The 14532-nt window shown below is 46.5% G+C and overlaps 3 protein-coding genes across 5 annotated transcripts; 2 read left to right on the forward strand and 1 right to left on the reverse strand.

Annotated features, from left to right (window-relative positions):
* Positions 1 to 317: 317 nt before the first annotated feature.
* Positions 318 to 5380, forward strand: LOC123068241 (uncharacterized). 2 transcript variants are annotated; one of them, XR_006431626.1, is made up of 11 exons: positions 318 to 527; positions 1159 to 1314; positions 1945 to 2004; positions 2117 to 2224; positions 2296 to 2388; positions 2570 to 2632; positions 2825 to 3200; positions 3828 to 3940; positions 4030 to 4060; positions 4141 to 4947; positions 5136 to 5380. XR_006431626.1 is itself a non-coding variant. In XM_044490748.1 (10 exons), exons 2-10 carry the CDS (start codon positions 1159 to 1161, stop codon positions 4818 to 4820), a joined length of 1680 nt encoding a protein of 559 aa, XP_044346683.1. In that variant the 5' UTR covers positions 318 to 527; the 3' UTR covers positions 4821 to 5095. The 2 variants fall into 2 exon arrangements, 1 of the variants encoding a protein (XP_044346683.1); XM_044490748.1 differs by lacking the exon at positions 5136 to 5380 and having other exon boundaries at positions 4141 to 5095.
* A 115-nt stretch (positions 5381 to 5495) lies between these two features.
* LOC100682444 (nuclear transcription factor Y subunit B-8) lies at positions 5496 to 6401 on the forward strand. The gene has a single exon (XM_044490752.1). It carries the CDS (start codon positions 5497 to 5499, stop codon positions 6133 to 6135), a length of 639 nt encoding a protein of 212 aa, XP_044346687.1. The 5' UTR covers position 5496; the 3' UTR covers positions 6136 to 6401.
* Positions 6402 to 7734: 1333 nt separating this feature from the next.
* On the reverse strand, positions 7735 to 11463 carry LOC123068242 (peroxisomal membrane protein PEX14). 2 transcript variants are annotated; one of them, XM_044490751.1, is made up of 10 exons: positions 11277 to 11463; positions 10524 to 10723; positions 10376 to 10424; positions 9614 to 9801; positions 9347 to 9530; positions 9101 to 9250; positions 8870 to 8901; positions 8731 to 8776; positions 8580 to 8647; positions 7735 to 8490 (listed from the first exon to the last, which is right to left on the reverse strand). In XM_044490751.1, the coding sequence occupies exons 1-10, from the start codon at positions 11308 to 11310 to the stop codon at positions 8008 to 8010; spliced, it is 1434 nt and encodes a 477-aa protein (XP_044346686.1). In that variant the 5' UTR covers positions 11311 to 11463; the 3' UTR covers positions 7735 to 8007. The 2 variants fall into 2 exon arrangements, with proteins under 2 accessions (XP_044346686.1, XP_044346684.1); XM_044490749.1 differs by having other exon boundaries at positions 7735 to 8493.
* Positions 11464 to 14532: the final 3069 nt, after the last annotated feature.

Here is a 14532-nt window from a genome sequence, read left to right on the forward strand (position 1 = left end):
GGGCCAGCACGGCACGACCCATTTTTTTATATATATTTTTCAGATTTTTTTTATATATATACCTAAAATATAGCCCAATAGGCTAAAAATGTGCAACCCAGCGTGCTAAACGGGTCATCGGGCCGGCCCATTTACTAATCAGGCCAGGCCTGGGCCAAGGAGCAGCGCCCGTGGGCCGGCACGGCTATTAAACGTGCCATGGCGGGCCATGCCGGGCCAGGCACGATTAGCACAGGCCGGGCCGGCCCGTTTGGCCAGGTCTGGTGCATGGGCTGTCCTGGGCATAGCCCATCTGATGCCAAAAAAAAGGGGGGGGCTCCGCTATGCTCACTGGAGTGTGGAGTCTCGGTCGGCCACCCCTCTCCCTGACCTAGGCGCCACCTCTCGCCCTCCCGCGAACTCCATGGCGACTGCGGCCTGATCTGCATCCTCGCCGGCCCTGCTGAGCCCGTCTACCTCGCCACCGCCGCCCTGGTCTTCAAATCGCGGCTGCCCCACTTCAACCTCGCCGCCGCCGGCCGGGAGAGGTAGCTACTCCGCCTCCCCCCCCCCCCCCCCCCCCCCCCCCCCCCCCCCCCTTTCCCTCCCCTACCTCCCTCCTTCCCGCCTCGGCCCGGCGAGCCCCTGCTGAGTGCGTGACCCTTGATTTTTGACAAGGGATGAGGCCTGCCAATTTGTTTTTGTTTCTACAGAGCGCCCTTGTTGTTTACAGAGAGCCTACACTTATGTGGATATTGTTTTGTGAACTTACTACTGTATCTATCTTCTCTACAGAGAGCCATACATGGTTCAGACCAACAATTTGCTTCTCTGTTCCCTTGTGATTATCATGTCTAGGTGGTCAAAACGATTACACTAGATGTATAAACTTTTCATTGTTTGTAGCCACTATGCTCATATTTAAGTTTGTAAATTGCTTCTCATGCTGAAAAAAACATTCTGTAGGGACTTGGTGTTGTAAAACTATTGCTGTACTGCTTTATTTATGTGCTTAAATGTGTTTTTTGTATGCTGAAATGGGTTTCTTGTATGCTGGAATTCATTTGTATGAGCTAAAACATGCTTTTTTATGTGCTGAAATATGTTTTTGAGGTGCTGAAATTATGTTTTTTTATGTGCTGAAATGTGTTATTAACTTCTGGAATGTTTATGTTGTAGATGGATGATGAGGTGCAGGAGACTCCAAATGTCGGTGCTCTTCCCACGAAGGCCCCCAAGGTCATGAATTGGACTCCGCCTATGTCTGCGTTGATGTTGAAAGGCATTTCAGAGGTGCCGGCAAGAGGTGCCAAGACTGACAAAGGGTTCAATGAGGTTGAAAAATTGAAAGTTGCAAAGCGTATATCTTCTTTTGTTGGTTATGACGTGTCTATTACCCAAATGGCGGAATAGGTGGACAAGGGTTGTCTATTTAAAGGTTTTAAGTGGGGTACTTTGGGATGATGAAAAGAAGATGGTAGTGCTAGAAGAGAAGATACATAAGTAGCTGCCCACCTGGGCTCACATGACTCGACCCTAGCCCATACACGTCTCGCTTACCAGGCCCATGGCCAAGTCACCACACAGGGTGTTGCAAGTTCAGTTACTGAACTTGCATTTCTTCAGTCCGCTGCAGATGCAGGGCTGCTGCTATCTGCAGGCGCGACATATTTCACCAGCTATTCAGCAGCACTGCTTTTAGGTGTCACTCACTCACCCACTCGGATGTCAGTACTTGCGGTTTCCCTCAGTTGGAATCGCACTTGAGATATCATAGGGTTTACATATAACGCTATCAAAACTATTGCATGTGGCAAAGGGATTAATAAGAAATTAAAGGTACATTCAACTCCCGGGAGGAGGATTAAACTTTGCTTCTCGTATGGACGCTACTACTAGATTGGTGGCACTGAATTTATCTTCAACCTTCATAATTAACGTGAGTTCGGTGATCTTTATTATCAGGTAAGTGTCTTCAGAGAAGAAATTCTCCGACTTGCTGGGATTGCTTGTCATGAAGAGGAGGTATGTGCCGTCCTTTAGTAGCACCGTGATTGAAATTCAGCATGTCCTTGCCGCTCTGTGCTTTAATAGCAGCTTCTTTGATACTATCATGGTTTTGTATCACCCATGTTAGGGAAAATCGCAGACAGAGCTACTGGAGAAGCTCAAAACATGTAACAAGATTATGCTAGTTGAACTGTGCCGCTCATTTGATGTCCCTGGTTCAACAAGCACTAAGAAGGTTGGTCCAGAATTTTCTTTTATCTGCTGCGCTCAGTTTCACATGAAACCCTTTGCTTTTCTGTTTTGCAGGATGAATTAGTGACAATAGTGATGGAGTTCTTGATGGAACACTGTTCTGGTATTATTTACACAGATCCTGATAAGGCTCAACTTAGCGGTCAGGTGATTTGGGCATATCAGTTTGTTACAACACTTACTCTTCTGCTAATAACAGATGTTTTCGGTTGTCTGTCATAACTGTTAGCCTGTGTATACCTCTACATGTTAGGTTAAGCCAGTTTGACTGGTATTGTCATTGGCACATTGATTCTTTTTTATGACATGGTGTTTTATTGATTTGCAGAAATTTAAGAAAAGAAAGCGCAAGAAGAATGAAGCAAATCTATCTGGTGGTGAACCTTCCAAGGTATGACATATATGCATCTTACTTCTTTTGGTAGTGATGCATTTATGTTTGGTTTTGTTTAGTGCCACTAAAGTTACTTATCTAATACTACCTGAACTCATGGTCCCATGTGTGCTGCATTGCAAGTTCTTTCACCATTTTCATAAGCTATCTCCACATATTTATTTTCCCCATTTTTCCAAACTACTGCAGAAAAGGAAACCAGATGGAACTCTACTGGAAATTCGTAGTCAAGAGGAAGCAGATGGGAGAAAAGCTGTAGAAGATAGAACAAACCATTCCGAGTTCTTCTCGAGGGATAACAAGACAGGACAATTTGCGAAGGAACAAGCTAAACCTGGGCCTTTTGAAGGGGTAAATGACTCCGCGTTGGGGAAATTAGCTGTAGTTCCGCTCCCAGGAGTACCGTTTCCTACAGATGAACAAACGCTAATCACAACACCATCTGCAAAGTTAGTTAGCAATGTTGAGAATGATGACACGGATATGGTGGCTTCAACGAAGAAAAACATTTCTCTTACCAAGAAAAAGGCAATCCAAAACACAGATTCCAAGGAGAAATCTGGTGGTATGCCTTACTTTCCACTTGTGCACATGTGGTTGAGTGCGGCTTATGTTGTTTGCATATATGCATGTTGAGAAAAGATACAACAAAATTCTTTTAAGCATTCAGGAATGCACTGTTAGTTTTTTTTGCTAGAACTGTCATCTATTTTGGCTGAAAAGGCTGGTTTGGTATGTAGATATTACATTTGGGTGGTGCAGTGTACTACTGTTCTGTTACTCAATATTAATTTAACTAGAACAAAGTAACCAGGACAAATTCCAAATTATGCGCTAATGTCCTTTTATAGATCATTGCTGGAGTGCTTACCTGCAAAAAAAAGAGAGAGGTGGGATTAGTTCTTTCTAAGTTGATTGTGTAGCTTCATCAGCAATTGCTTAGATGATACAACAAGTTTGTGCTGATGTTTTTTCATAAGGAGGGCATAAATTTTCTTTGTTATAGGTTCATACAACATACAGCACTATCTTTCTTTATGCTATCCATTTCCGAAATCTATGTTGAGATGGGGGTCAACCAAATTCTAGTTTTCGTGTTACTATGCAAGTGAAATACTTTACAGATAACGCGTGCGACCTCTAGTCTCTCCTTTGTAATATGTTTCAAAACCTTGTTTCATTGGTGTGAAAGGTAAAATTATGTCTAGAGGAGATGCGAAGCCATGGAAGCAGGCACCGAAACCAAGCAAGGATGAGCTGAGACAAGCTGTCTTCTGTATATTGGGTGCTGCAAATTTTGCCACGGTGAGATACATTCTACATCATTGATCTTTAACATTTCCTCCATTCACCGTCAAATCTTGATATGTTTCTCTTGTCTTCACCAATTTTAGATGACTTTTGGAGAGGTTGTAAAAGCAGTTGGTATGTCTTTGCTTCCTCCTCCCTTTTTAATTACTAGTTGATATCTGCAAATCTTTTCTGATGGGTTTCCATATCTTCAGACAAGTACTTTGGCAAGGATTTGTTCAAGAGAAAGCCGCTGGTAAGGGCCTTGATAGAGGAGGAGCTGTTTAGGCTAGCCAAGGCGGCTGAGAGGAAGGAAGTGGAAGAGGAGGAAGCAATGGAAGCAAAAATAAAAGCCGAACAAGCTGCCAAGGACAGCAGCGCAAGGGATGGAAGAGTTGAATCAGAGATAGACAAGGAACATGAAGTTGAAGCTGATCCAGACGGTAAATCTAAGGATGCTGAAAAGATTGGTAACAGCAATAGTAGTGAAGAAGGTGGTAAAAGTGGGATTTGTGTGAAGACTGGTGAGAAGGGAAACAGCGCCGCTGCCGCCGCTGAGAATTTACAAGATGGAAAGGCAGAAGTTGACGACACGAGGAAGAAAGGAAACAGTGATGGTTTTGGCAAGGATTGCGAGGCTGAAAAGGTTGTGCAGAACGCAAATGGCGATGGTGGCATAGAAATATTGGGAGATGGTAAAGCTGAAACTGCGAATAATTGCAGCGGTAACACCATAGGAGGTTCTGGAGAAAAAGATGGCGGATCTGAAGAAGGCAGGGCTGAGAATGATGCAGAAAATGCTGGTGACTGTGAACCTGAAGAATCTGAAACTAATGAACCAGAAGCAGAAGCAGAAGCAGAAGATGTCAAATCTAAGGAAGCCCGTGGCAATTAGATCGCCCTATCCCCTATGGTGCTAACTAAATGTGGCAAAACAAAATAGATGCCAGGCAATATGATTACTGAAGCGAGTCGCGGATGATGATGGTCGAGCGGAAGATTCCGAAGGCACCAAAACTGATGTAGGTTGAAGCTGCTTTATGGACGATGTGAAAACTGATGTAGGCTAGTTTATGGAGGATTAGATTTCCATGCGGAGGACAGAATGTTGTGTAAATAGTGCTTGTTGTATCGACCTTCCTTGTTTAGCTCGAAGAGTCTTTCCTTTTCCTTGCTTGACTTGATGATTAGCTGCTCTTTTTTTGTCCAGAGCTGCTTTACTCCAATGGGCGGGCGGGCGGACGGACGGCCTGGATTGGTCTGACATGGCAGTGATCGACGGTTGTGGAATGTGACAGGTGGCACATGCTTATCGACAGACCAACGGCTGGGTTGGCTCCACGTTCACAGCTCCATCCCTTCTTATCCGCGCAATCCAACGGACCGGACCCAGCCAAGCCATTCCCCACCACCCTCTCCCTCCTCTTCTTGTCGCACTGCACATAATAGTCTCCAAAGATTGAATTTTCGTACAAGTGTCCTTCCTTCCAGTTAACTTCATGCTCCTGCTTGATCAGGCTAGAGTGGTTTGATTGCTTCTTGATTTGAGACACAGATCGGGGAGAGGAGCCATGCCGGAGTCGGACAACGACTCCGGCGGGCCGAGCAACACCGGCGGGGAGGGGGAGCTGTCGTCGCCGCGGGAGCAGGACCGCTTCCTGCCCATCGCCAACGTGAGCCGCATCATGAAGAAGGCGCTCCCGGCCAACGCCAAGATCAGCAAGGACGCCAAGGAGACGGTGCAGGAGTGCGTCTCCGAGTTCATCTCCTTCATCACCGGCGAGGCCTCCGACAAGTGCCAGCGCGAGAAGCGCAAGACCATCAACGGCGACGACCTCCTCTGGGCCATGACCACCCTCGGCTTCGAGGACTACGTCGACCCCCTCAAGCACTACCTCCACAAGTTCCGCGAGATCGAGGGCGAGAGGGCCGCCGCCACGTCGACGTCAACCGCGCCGCAGCACCTGCCCGACAATAATGCCACCGGTTACGCCGACTATGGTGGCGCCGCTGTCCCCGCCCCGGCCCGGGGAGGCATGATGATGATGGGGCAGCCCATGTACGGCTCACCGCCGCCGCAGCAACACCAGCAGCAGCAGCACCAACATCAGGTTGCAATGGGAGGGAGAGCGGGCTTTCCCTATCACGGAGGCAGCAGCGGTGGCGGCGGGTCGTCTTCTTCGTCGGGGTTCGGATGGAAAGAGGGGTGACATCTTTTCTTTTCTTGTCGTTTTGAGCTGACCAAAGTGAGTGATTTCAACATATGTTCCTCTCTTGGATGAAGCCGTGACTTGTAGCTTAGGGAAATCCATTCAGTACAAGGAGGAATAATTGTTCAGCAAATCAGTTTTCTTCTATAAACAGGAGGAATGTATAACTACGAGTCTACAAATCATACCTGGGAAGCTCTCCATGAATTACTTGTTTAACAACATGGCGAGACACAATACCAATATATTGATGTTAAAAGAACTCATGATAGGAACCCCGCGACCTACTCCCTCCGTCCCATAATATAAGAGCGTCGTATATTATGGGATGGAGGGAGTACCAATAGTACTTTGGTAAGCTACAAATGGAAAAGAGAGGTGAACTCTTTGCATCGAGTTAAGCGGCTCTGTTTCGTCCTAGACATCTCAAAAGAGCTTTGGTCTGCCTATGGCCACTGTTGATGCCTTACGTTCTTGTGTACTGGATCTCACATACTTTTGATTCCTCTCTAATCCTCATATTGATATGTCTCCTGTTGTCACATGTGTTTTCAATTCTTCAGTTCTCCTGCAAATAGATTTTGCTTGATTTATGTGTTTGTCCCCTGCATCATGTACTACTATGTCAAGCCACCAACAAGTTAAAAGAAATGAAACGATTTAACCGGATGTCTACTCGAGTGAAGTTCCAGAGGCATGTATTCCTCAAAAAAAAAAAATTAAAAAAAATCCAGAGGTATGTATAAGAGGGGAAGAATTATTAACGCAAGTGAAAGTCGGTGGAGGATCGATTTGTTTTCATGTGGTCAATGCTCACAAGTTACAATAGATATGTCGTTAATCGCCTTGAAAGCTCAAGACAGCAAGAAAAGGTTAGCTACGCTAAGCAGTTCCTACTTCGACCCTGCGGTCTGAACAGACGCGAGTTACCGGCAAATTCATAAAATTGAAATGTCTGCATTTCATTTCTGCTACTCTACCTCATTTGGGAACCACAAAAGTTCGACATATGTCTCACTCTGAGATGGAGCCGCAGCTTCTAGCTTAACTTCATCCAACATATAGAACAATTGCTCGACCCATGTTCCTCAAGCCTCCTGTTCCCACATGTTTTTTCAACTCTCCTGCTCTCCCCTCGCAAATCATTTCCCTTTGTGTGTGTGATTTCCCCTACATGATATACAAAGCTAGGTGCGTAACTACGCACCCAGGGGAAGGTGCATGCTACCAGACAAGTTAAAACAAAGTGAAACGATGTAACGCGATATCTAGTCCGGTGGAGTTGGAGCAGTATATATAAGCGGGGATCTTATAAACGCAAGCGAAAATCGGAGCGCCTATCTGTTTTCATGTGACCAATGCCCATGAGTTACAATATATGCATATCAACATAAATTGTGCAAACCTACCAGTTCACTTGGAAAGATACTAGCCAATGCACCATAAAAACTTGAGCTACCGCGGAAAAGTTGGGTACATTAAGCAATTTCTACTTAACTTCAATATTTAAACATGCTGAAGTTGCCAGCAAACAAAGAAAACTGAAATATCCGCACCCTCGACTCTTCGCTCTTTCAACATGTTTTCAGTATGACATCGTTCATAATAACATGCTCATTTTATTACTAATCATAGCTATCGAAGCTGCTGGTAGAAAATATTTTCTTACATACAGGTAGAAAATATAAGTGATTCCGTATACATGGTGCCGTCAAGTGAATCACACAAGTATCTAATCCATTTTTTCTTATACACGTGCTGCTAATTACAACCATCATATGCAGTTTCCAATACCTAATTAACAGTGCATAGATAATTAGATATGTGAACCGCACACAACACGGAAAATCGAATGAGTTGCTCTCGTCAAAATCAGGCGGCTCCAGGCCCTTCTCCATTCTCACCGTTGGCCGCGCCGGCCATGGTGCCCACGGCAGCGCTGCTACTAGGCGACTCGTCACTGGTGACAGCGGATGATACACCGTCCATCTGCTCATTTACGGCAGAGTCTGCCGGTCTAGGAGCATCGGCTGAGCTTGCTGCTGGCTGTGGCTCTTGTCTTGGAAGGGACCTTGGCTGCCGAATGGCGGCCGCGGCCTCTGGCATGGCGACCCCTGGTGGCTGTGGGGGAACCCAGTGGCGCTGGAACGGGCTTTCCTGTGCAACTGGTGTCGGTGCTGGTGCTGGCGCCGGTGCTGGTACCGCTACCGGAGCTGGTGCCGGTGCTGGAGCATCAACGGCGTTGCTGCCCCCAGGGTAGTACGGAGGAGAACCGTAGTAGCCCTCCCGAGTGCCAGGGTTCGATCTGTCATAGCCCATCTGCGGCTGGAACCCGTACCCAGCCCTCGGCACCCGCTGCTGCAAGTACAGAGCATCTAATTTAAGCGTAATTCTAGAACCACTGTCCTGTTTTTTCTGTCTTAAAGGATGATACAGTAGCTTACATCAACATAAGATCTTGGAAATGATCCCGCTGTAGGTTCTGCAGGTAATGGCATGAACGGGTGCCTCCCTGCCCAAACATAACACAGGAGTGAACAAGTATAAGGTAGGAGATATGGTGGTGCCAGCTCAAGTTAGTTCCTTAGTTCTTACCTGAGTCAAAATCACCATTTGGCGTCGTTGTGTACATGTTGGTTTGCTACAAACAGAAACGCTGGGTAAGACATAAGGACTGCAAACCTATGTAAGTACTGACGAACAGGAGGAATATCTACAAGTCTACAAATCATACCTGGGAAGTTCTCCATGAATTAGTAGTTGGCCCTGTTGGTACAATACAATAAGAATGTGGTGAGACACAATACCAATAGATGTTAAAATAACTCGTTAGAAACCCTACAACCTGCCAATCTAGTATTTTATATGCAGAAGGTTCACGTAAGCAAGGATCTGGGTGATAGTAATTGAATTCAAAATTAACAGAATAATGTGCCCCTATAATGCATAAATATTGATTTCTAACCATTCCATGGTCCAGGTTGAGCATGCTCTTCCAACATATTGTACTGCGAAAACCGATTCTCCCTTGTATGATGTAAGGTCTCGCTCAAGGATTTCAACACCTCTGCCTGAGAATCCAATGCTTCTGTTAACTTTACAAGTATCTTCTTATCTGTGAACAAGAGAAAACCACTAATGTAATCAAACTCAAACAATAATGGTTATCCTCGAGCAAGAATATGCTAAATTATTAAGAAATGTTTTGAACCTTCTTCCTTTGAAGCCAGCAATTCTTGGTTTGTTTTAGCAATAGCAGAAAAGGCTGATGAGGAAGCTTCCATAGCCTCTTTAATTTCATCATAAAGCTTGGATTTCAGATCGTTGTCCGCATTTTCATCTCCTTCAGAAACGACTCTACGGGTCCAAGATTTTAGCCTAGGCAGGAACAATTTCTGTGCAAAATACACACGCAAACAAAGTTAATCCCTCAATTCTTCCACTAAAATCATGACCATTTGCAGAACACACAAAATACCTTGATGATGACAACTGAACTAGCTCCAACTCCAAGGAAAATACCAGCACCAAGGAGTGTATGATACCAGCTAAATTGTGTCTGTGTTTGTGGGACTATATGACCAGTGGCGACAGAGCCAGTTGGCGCTTGTGGCGTCTGAACTGATGCGTAAGGCTGCACCCCCGCAGATTGATTTGGATTGCTTGCTGGAAGCACAGAAAGCAAGACAGCCTTTTAGCATATAAGTTAACAAACATGGTACGCTTCTCTGAATATGGCAAGATTTCAGGACAGAACTTTGAAGCGTAGATATTAAATGTCATGCAAGGAAGACATTCTTCTATTTTGAATAGGCTAGCTGCCAGCAAGAGCGACTGTAGACTTATTCCGGATTTCCATGTGAGGAATCAGAATAGCATAAGGACTATTTTCAACAATCAAAAATATCTTATAATTAAGTATTTAGTCATACTATTTCTTCTGAAGCTATCCTAGTAATTTTTCAGAAACAAGATGTGTGTCTGAACTAGATGAATACCCCTTGAAGAAAACACCATTTAGATGCATTACCTAAAGTACTTTTGTTCGCATCATCAGATGATAAAAAAGAGAGTAAGTTCAATCAAAGTTACATAAATACTAGATGCTGTGTGCAAGGCATAGACCGGACATTATGTAAAGATCCATCCAATTAGACAGCAAACAAATTAACAGAGTAATATGATGATGTCACTGTAAACCGTTACTTCATTAGCTCAACCATTCAGCATGTGGAGATACCTTGTTGCGAACCAACAGCCGCAGCATCCGTACTGCTTGTCGGCGGATCCTGCAAGACATCAAGCCATTCAGGAAAGGAACACTTGACCCTCTTCTCATTTTCTCAGTTAAACATTCAAGCGGAGGTGGCCGGGAAATAGCAACTTACAGGAACCCGGCGGAAGGCCTCGTCGATTTCCTCCTTGGTGAGCCCTTTCTTCTCCAGGAAAGAGTACCTGTAGGACACCGGAGAACCCTTCACCTTCGGATGCGCGAGGAAATTGACGGCGTTCTGCACGTAATCCTCCCGCACTGCCTGTGGGGCTTGGAGTACCAGATTTTCCGAGGATCCGCCTCCGCCGGAACCATCTGCAGCATTAGAAAAGTTAAAAATATATATACAGTTTCACTCTAAGAACAGTGCAAGTCTGACAAAATTAATCATTCAACATCAGGGATTGACCACTTACAACTCTTGGGGAAAACAATTAGGGGGGGAAAGAATTTTCAAAGTTCCTATGATGCTTTAAACCACAATTAGGGGGGAAAGGACCTTATAATTACAAAAGTTCCTATGATGCTTTATAAACTTCTAAAATTTCCAGTCTTGCCTCAAGGTGGAGCATCCAGTCCATAGCCTTGTCTCCATGGAAAAAGTCACCGGAGCTAGACAACCACGAATCATGGAGATAACCCACACGAACTCACTCAGGAACCCAGTTTTACGATTCGCATCAATCTGACGAACTTGGGGGGCACTATCGACTCTCCAGAGGGAAACCGCGGCTGATAAAAACCCTCGCCTCTCGTTCCCCACAAGATCCCCCGCGCAGGGTGGTGCTTAATCGGCGAGGCGCGACGAGGGTTCCCAGGCAGCTCAAGGAATCGGGACGGTTTCGGGCCGGCGGGTTAGGAATCTGACCTTGCGGCGAGGAGCTGGGCGGCTGCGCGGCCATCGGGGGTGTTCACGGCCGCATCAACCACGGAATCTCGCCGACGACAGGCGGCGGCGGCGGCGGCGGAAGTGGATAATAGCAGGACCGGAGAGAGTATGCGCGTCACGTATATTCACACGTGTTTTATCTTCAGATGAAAATATGGAGAGGAAAAATAGCGAAAAGAACTCTATGCAGATACAAACAACTTTTGTTTTTTAATTATGTGAATCATATAATAACTTTTCAAAAAGAAATTGGCTAGAGTAGAAATTTGGTTAGCAAGAGTGTGTCTTCCTTTGACATCTCACCCCTCTCCCTTCCGCGTCGTCCCCGTGGGGGACCGGGGGGAAACCCTAGGGCGCCGCCGGCCGGGGGCCTCCACCCTTTTTCTTACTCCCTCGCCGCCCGTTGGTGATGGCGGTGGCGGGATTCCTCTTCCCCCTGCTCGGGTGGCAGCGGCAGTGCAGTTCAGACGAGGGGCGCGACGGCGTGACTTCGAGGTCCTGCGACGAGGCTGCCGACTCTGTGTGGTGGCGTGGAGGGCCTCGCGATGGGTGGCACGCTCATGGCGGTGTGGGCTCTCCTTCCGGATCTCTTGCGACAGGGTGCAGGGGGGTGCGGGTGAGCTGGATGCCGGCCAGTTCCTGCCGGTTCTGTCGCCGGGAGGCTGCAAGTGGCGCGGGGAGGTGGAAGGAACCCTCTTGTTGGGGCGGCTCCCACGTCGTTTAGGTTCTTGTGTCGGCAGTAGGCCGGCGACACGGACTGCCCGCCGGGTATAGAGTCTGATATGGTTCTCCTGCCAAGGGTTGGGTGCTCCCCGAGCGAGGTCCGGCGCATTGCCACCTTGGAGTCGAACTTCTCGGCTTTAGGTTGCCACCGGTCAAGCTAAGGTGGGAGCTTACGACTTGGTTGGTGAGTCATCTTCTCATTGTAACATTGGTGTCGGTCTGGGATGTGGTGGACGGGACAATGCCATGCCGACTGTCGGACCAATGCGCAGGCCGTGGACTTGGTGTTGTCTGAGCTGCTCTCGACAATGGCCGTCGGCAGCCACTGGGCTATGTCCCTCCCGGTACACCGGGAATGGAGGGGATTGTAAGCGTAGGCGTCCCTATGGTGGTGGCACTGACCCTAGCCCGATGACTGATGTCGGGCTTTACCTATCGTGACTTGTTCATTGTGAAGCGGGCGGTTGGCGTTGTCTCGGGGCTTGGAGGCCGAGGCTGCACCCTGGAAGACGGTCCACGTGATGGGTTCTCCGGCGGGCTCCATTGCGACGGTGGTGGCTACTTCTCTTGGTCGTGTCGGCGGCGAGAGATATAGCGATGGGTGGCTCAGGCGCGCTCTAGTTGTGGAGGCACCCTGATCCAGATCTGGAGATCTTTGCTCGTCATGTTTGTCCTGGTGTCCTACCGGAACTGAGGAGCTTCAAGCAAAAGCTCCGCACATTGGCGCTGGCGACAATGACTCTCGTGAGCGCCGCTTTCTTCTTGAAGACGTTGTCGTGGTCCTCCTCTCCGTGTCTGGGCTCCGAGTGTAAATCTTTGTCCATTCTAGACTCGGCAGCGGTGCTGCTCTGCACAGTTCTCCTTCCCGAGGGCGTTGTCATGAAGCTTAGGTGTACTAGGGCACATCGTGTCATTGTAATCATTTCTTCTTTTGTTATATTTCGGTTGTGTAGTCGCGTTCGTTCTGCGTGACCCGGTTATTCTGGGATCGGCTTTATACGAGGGCTATCTCTCCATCTTGTATCGTTCGACTGTATACTTTGTCCGGGTGTTCCTTTAGGTATAAAGCAGGGCGGAAGCATTTCGACAAGAGTTGAAATTTGGCAACTATTCGTTATATAATGACATTTTTGTGCATCTTAGCAATGGAGGTTGTTACTGTTAGATTTATGTCATTAGCTAAGCTATAAAAACAATATGGAACATTTTTGTTCTGATTCGCTCGAGCCAGGCGTACTTGCAATCTATGTGCATAATGTCTAATGAAATACACAAGATAACACGTACTGGTACTTGTTCACATCCATTTAGCCGTGTGTTTTTTAGGTCAACTTGCCACGAAGGCTTGACAACATAATTATTTTGATCATGTGGCATTTGACATAGTCGTTCCACCCCGATTACCGAGACCTGCTTTTCCGTCGTGTTCTCATTTATCTCTTTAGCTTATCTCATGTGTTCTCTGTCTACATATTTGATGCCCTCTCACCTTCATGCTTACTTGCAATCTACGTGCATAATGTCTAATGAAACACATAAGATAACACGTAATGGTACTTGATCAGATCTATTTAGACGTGTGTTTTTAGGTCAACTTGCCACGAAGGCCTCACAACATAATCATTTCAATCATGTGGCGTTTGACAAAGTCGCTCCACCCCAATTACCGACACCTCGTATTTCCATCGTGTGCTCATTTATCTCTTTAGCTTCTCTCATGTGTCCTCTATCTACCTATTTGATGAACTAGGCAAATGCTACAAACAAGATAAAACAAAGTGAAACCGCCCAATATACCTATCTACTCCTTTGAAAAGAGAGTGGCTTATATAAGGAGGAACATGTGAAGGTTGTTGGAGAACCGACTTATCAACATATGATAAATTCCCTTGACTTATGGTAGGTATATTTTTCTTAACTAATATAAGTTGTACACATCTTAAAGGTTGAACCGGTGAAGTTATTGCTAAGATGCTACGTGTTTCACCTTAGGATACACGGGAGTGAGGCCTATAAGTGTATAATCAAACCCGCACATGCGCCGAACAAGCAATATACACATTCATATGATCAGAGAAGTAAAACTGGGCACGAGCACTGATGGGGCCGATTCCTAGCCACTAACTCGACTAGCATCCAACCATTGGATGGACTCACTTAGGCCCCGTTTGGTAGCTCAGTTTTTTCTAAGTATTATGGAAATACTACAGTTTTTTAAATTACTACGGTTTTAATTACCGCGACCTGTTTGGCAACCCCAAATACTATGGTATTTATAACTGCAGTATTGCCAAAACCGCAGTTTTTTCTACCTCTTTTTGAAAAACAGAGTTGGCGAAGAAAACGAATCTGTTCGTTATCACCTTCCTCGCTGCAAGCCACCGCTGCCGTTGCCGCCGTCTGTTTTACATCGTCGGCCATGCACAAGCCAAAAAGAAAGCAATGGAGAAATAATGATGACCTTCGTACTTCCGCTTGCGCTCCTCCTTCTCTCCTACTACGCCCCATGCAT

This window comes from Triticum aestivum, chromosome 3B (genome assembly GCF_018294505.1).
Source record: "Triticum aestivum cultivar Chinese Spring chromosome 3B, IWGSC CS RefSeq v2.1, whole genome shotgun sequence".
Classification (NCBI taxonomy): Eukaryota; Viridiplantae; Streptophyta; class Magnoliopsida; order Poales; family Poaceae; genus Triticum; species Triticum aestivum.

What these genes read in the sequence shown, in the direction of transcription:
- LOC123068242 (XM_044490749.1), bottom strand. Translation starts at nt 11,310, where the DNA reads ATGGCCGCGCAGCCGCCCAGCTCCTCGCCGCAAG. An exon ending in GGCTGTTGGTTCGCAACAAG is followed by an intron (nt 9,802 to 10,375) that starts GTATCTCCACAT and finishes CTGTGCTTCCAG; the next exon opens with CAAGCAATCCAAATCAATCT. An exon ending in TTCCAAGATCTTATGTTGAT is followed by an intron (nt 8,494 to 8,579) that starts GTAAGCTACTGT and finishes CTGTACTTGCAG; the next exon opens with CAGCGGGTGCCGAGGGCTGG.
- LOC100682444 (XM_044490752.1), top strand. Translation starts at nt 5,497, where the DNA reads ATGCCGGAGTCGGACAACGACTCCGGCGGGCCGAGCAACACCGGCGGG.
- LOC123068241 (XM_044490748.1), top strand. Translation starts at nt 1,159, where the DNA reads ATGGATGATGAGGTGCAGGAGACTCCAAATGTCGGTGCTCTTCCCACG. An exon ending in AGGCTCAACTTAGCGGTCAG is followed by an intron (nt 2,389 to 2,569) that starts GTGATTTGGGCA and finishes ATTGATTTGCAG; the next exon opens with AAATTTAAGAAAAGAAAGCG. An exon ending in TTCCAAGGAGAAATCTGGTG is followed by an intron (nt 3,201 to 3,827) that starts GTATGCCTTACT and finishes TTGGTGTGAAAG; the next exon opens with GTAAAATTATGTCTAGAGGA.